The 4,814-nt window shown below is 40.6% G+C and overlaps 1 protein-coding gene across 1 annotated transcript; it reads right to left on the bottom strand.

Moving 5' to 3' along the window:
• Positions 1-1,762: 1,762 nt before the first annotated feature.
• Positions 1,763-3,607, bottom strand: LOC143750748 (E3 SUMO-protein ligase ZBED1). Its single transcript, XM_077243918.1, has 3 exons — positions 2,981-3,607; positions 2,471-2,630; positions 1,763-2,388 (listed from the first exon to the last, which is right to left on the bottom strand). Exons 1-3 carry the CDS (start codon positions 3,605-3,607, stop codon positions 1,763-1,765), a joined length of 1,413 nt encoding a protein of 470 aa, XP_077100033.1.
• Positions 3,608-4,814: the final 1,207 nt, after the last annotated feature.

Below are 4,814 nucleotides of genomic sequence, written 5' to 3'. Positions count from 1 at the left end.
TAACAGTAATTATAATTATAATTATATAATTCTCCAAAACTAACTCTATGTCCTTCGCCACTGCTGCCGTGTTGCTTTAAAAAAAAAATGTGTTCGTAGTCTCCATATGCTTTCAGAAGCACATCCAGTTCTGCCGGTGAGAAATATGCAGACCACTTTTTCTCTGGCACTGTTGCCATGGTGACTCATAATATCTGCACTGCATTGATAATGGCTTTTTATAGTTGTGGTGCACGCGCTTAACTCAGAGTCAGTCAACTTAGAGTTGATTGAACTTACTCATTTCAGCTGTTCTGTAACCAAAAACTCAGTTTTCCATCTCAGGGTAAGTCAACTCAGAGTTCAAGCTTTAACTCAGAGTTGGTTGAACCTCCTTATTGAAACAGGCCCCAGCTGCTGCCATTTTGTTTTGTTTTACCCGCATCCACAATGAAGAACACAGGCAAAGAAATGAATGGGCGACGCTTTAGCACAGAGGTTTATTTTGTCAATAAATAATTTTTCAACATTTAATTTAGATTAGCTTTACTGCCATGGGTTAAGAATGTTGCCAAAGTAATAATAATAAAACATATTGTACATAGCCACATACAACAATAAAACCATGGATTCACAAAATGCAACAAATAGTTAATTTAGAGACCATGATGCAATGAGTTAAATCTTTTAAAGGCACATTTTAAAATTATATGATGAAAATATCCAAAAACATTTTGGACCAAAAACGAACATGCAAGTTCGATTACTTGATTGATCGAGCAAGTATTAAGAACTTTAGGTAGGAAAGCAGGGTTCGGCCAAAGAGAGACCCCTGAATAGTCTGCTTTCATCTCAGACAGTCTTCTAGGGCTGGGTAAAAATATAGATTCATCAATGCATTGCAATTATTTGTTCCTCAATTCAATATCGATTCATCAAATCCTATGAATCGATTCAGCCCACGAGCCAGTGGCGGCGCGGTGGGCAACGCTCTAGTTAGAGCGTTCAGCGTTGTACAAGACGCTCTTTACCAAAACAGCAAGACGAAGGACAGTAGCTGCACTCCGTTCAAGCTTGCACCACCAACCAGGGATGTCGTTAGGCCTATTTTAGGGGGCTGAAGCTACCCCAAATTGTTCCTAAGCCCCCCTAAATGATAATAAGGACAACAATAAGTCTCCGGGAGTCTCCCACTAGGGTTGCGGCGGTGAGGAAAATTTCCCACCGGTTAATCGACGTGTGACAACACCTGTAATCCCGGTGTCACCGTGGGGGGCTGGGCGGGGGGGTTAAATATCTTTTAAATGCGTGCGCGTTATACTTTCACTTTCGAAATAAGCGTCAATTGCTTGAATGGACAAAAAAACAACAACTCGCTGATAATAAAACTTTTATTTATAGACAGAACTTTTATTAGCATAACGAACGAATAAAAATAACCCCATGCATAGGCTAAAAAAAGTGAAAATCGGCAAACTGTGGGCCCAAACAAACAAGAACCATAAAACGTTTATTAACGAATAAGAAATAAAATAGGCATAAATAAATTACACAAAGTTTAAATAAGATAAAACCAAATAAATAAGAGACGAATATAAAATAAAAACTTCAAAAAGGACCTTAGCCTACATAAATGACAGCACTCTAAAAAAACGTAAAACACTATAAATTGGCATTTATTAACATTGTTTGCATTCTAGTAGAGTCAAAGAACATGACAGTTGAGACAAAGACAGACTTCATGACAAAGACAGTCTTGCAGTCAAGAACATGTAGACTGAGTCTACATGTTCTTAGTCAGAAAACCGAGCATGTTGACCATCTCTGGCTTAAGATGGGATCTTTTGGGGGTGACTATGTTCCCCATCGTGCTGAACACCCTCTCGGATGCACAGCTTGTTGCACACACGCAAAGATACTTTTTGGCTATCTTTGCCAACAGGGGGAACCTACTTTGGTTCTCTTTCCACCAGGCCAGAGGATCCTGCTCTGCGTGAATGGGGGACTCCTGAGCATAGGTGGCGATTTCTGTCACCACCTTTTCTGGAATAGTCAGATTTACTGACGCAGTGCCTGCTTTTCTTTTTAATAAACTTGCCAGAGTTTTTTTTCTTTTGGGCTGCGGCTCGACGTCGGCTTCCTCGTTTTGTTCTCCCTCTTCTCTCACGGGGTGCGTTGACTGCGCTTTCCTACCGAGGATGAACGCTTCTTCCTCTATCATTTTCTTGGTCTCTTCAACATTCGGGTCGTAGTCACCCCGGTAGCGCGGGTCCAGGAATGTTGTCTTGCGAATAAGCTGCAGGCTTGCTTCTGGGAGAGCTTTATATTTATCGTCTAAAATAGACATGATGCCGGCTTTCAGGTTGGCTGTCAGATGTCCATCCTCATCCGATGGGGCCAATGTGTCCTCTTTAATGAGACGCAGCACAGGTAGAAGAGATGACGCGGTTACATAATTCTCTCCGGACAGAACGTCTGTAAACTCGCTCACTGGCTTTAACGCTTTGTTCAACGATTGCAACATCCTCGTCTTGCCATGTGATGCTCACATTGACTTTACGGTCATCAGCTAGAACTCGATTGATGGCCGTCCTCTGCTCTAGCATCCTATCAATCATTTTTTGCTTGGAGCCCCAGCGAGTTGCACAGTCCTCAATGAGAAAATAAATGTTATTATTATTATTATTACTATTATTATTATTATTATTATTATCAATGACCAAAAAAAAAAAAGATGTGGTAGACCTATTAAAGTCTAAATTATATAGCCCAGAACAAAGTAAAACTGCATCAAACATTTACTTTATTTATGATTTATTATAAATCATTTATACATAGCCTCAATAACGAAAAAAAAAAAACCTCTCTTAAACTGTTCTACAAAGCCTAATGGTTTTCTGCCGAATATATTTAAAGTAAACTAGCTTTTAGTGTTTTATAATTTTTTATACTTTATTTACTATACTAAAGGCTTTTTTATAAGAACTAAGAATAAACTTACCGTCACGAGTGAGTGCTCTGGGAGGCCAAGCTGGACTTGGGCTTTCTTCAGCTCCCTTCTCCTTTTCCAGCTGTGAGAGAAGAAGCCGTTTATGGTGCGACAAACTGCGAGGGCACGGTCTGTGCGGGCTTTCTCCGTCTTTTCAAAAGTGTTGGACACAGCTAGGTTCAGGTTGTGCCCAAAACAGCTTAACCAGGGCCAGCCTAAATTACGAACAGCCGCTTTAATATTGCTTCCACTGTCTGTCGTGACACAAGACACGTTATCCTCTTTTAATCCCCAGTCATGGAGAACCTCCTGCAAAGCATCGGCCAAGTTAGCGTCAGTGTGGTCCTCGGGCAAAAAACTTGTTTGGAGGCATTTTGACACCAGTGTCCATTCCGTGTCAATGAAATGGAAAGTCAGTGACATGTAAGGTGTCATTTTTGTGCTGGACCACATGTCTGTTGTGAGTGAAAAATAATCAACTGCTGAAACAGCCTGTTGCAGCTCACCACGGACACGGTTGTAGGCACGTGGGATAGCGGTGTTAGAGAAATATGAACGCCCGGGCAATTCATACTGGCTGTCGAATGTTGTTATGAGGTCTTTGAAAGATTGTTTTTCAACCGTGTAGTAAGACACCATTTCTTTGCAGATATACTTGGTCACTGCATCAGTGCATTTGTTCCACCTCACACTGTCCCTCTTATATTTGGTGCATCGCGCAAACGCAGTACTAATTGATTGTTGTACCTGTGTGTCTGGCTTCTGCGGTCGATGTTTTACTGCAGTGCCCATTTTGGCAGCCTCATTCTTGTGGTGCGCTTGAAGGTGCGTGTATAAATTACTTGTGTTTCCTCCAGATGCTGCAACCTTTGTCAGGCAAAGTTTGCAGATTGCCTCATTAACGTTTTCAGGTTCCATTTTTGAATTTGGTTTGAACCCAAAATATTGCCAAACAGGCGCTTTTGCATTGCTTTTTGACACCAAATCTTCCGCCATTATCTTGCTTTTCTGTAATTTGACTCGTTCTCATATCCACACGTGCTAAATGGAATCCTGATGCTTGCTGATCTGTGACGTGACTGGCTCTTGGCACGCACTGCACAGTTCAGTTTTTAATTATAATGTATGCTCTCTTCTGAACTAAATAATTGATAATTATTATTTTTAATTCAAATAAATATTTTAGCAAAAACGAATACTTTAAAAAAGTCAAGACATCGCGGTGTCACGGTGGGAAAGTGATGTCACCGGTGATGGGGCTTTAAGTGTGGTAACACCGTCAACACCGTCTATCGCGGCAAGCCTATCTCCCACATATTGATAGCGACTCCCTGATGTCCGCCAATTAGTTCAAATCTCCCGAAATCTAGAGCTCGCGAGCTCCAAACCGCGTAGCGCGCGCACGACAGAGAGAGAGAGAGAGAGAGTCCTTGCGTGTGTGTGCGAATGTGCGCATGTGTGCCTCATGAAGCGCTTTTTTTTTATGACTATGCACATTTTGTGTTTCTGTTTACATTTCTTTTATAACTTGAATGTATAGGAAGAAAGAAATATACTTAATATTACAGTTACATGCACTTTAGAGGTGTTAATAAAGCACCTGTTTGTATTCAACACATGTACAATATTGTACAGTTTGTTCTGCTAAATAAACCATGACAGGAAACATGCTGGGGTCAATTTGTTCTTAAACATTGGTAATACTGCACACATTATTTAAAAATATACTCAGGTACTTAATTACTTGTGTATTTACTAATTATTGAATCGATATCGAAGCTAATAAATCAATATCGAATCGAATCGAAGCCTCAAGAATCGAAATCGAATCGAATTGTGAAATTCC

Source organism: Siphateles boraxobius, unplaced genomic scaffold, assembly GCF_051911475.1.
Source record: "Siphateles boraxobius isolate OS27281-9 unplaced genomic scaffold, OSU_SipBor_1 25, whole genome shotgun sequence".
NCBI lineage: Eukaryota > Metazoa > Chordata > Actinopteri > Cypriniformes > Leuciscidae > Siphateles > Siphateles boraxobius.
Note: the sequence above shows the minus strand (reverse complement) of the source record. Positions and strands in the feature narration are given on the sequence as shown.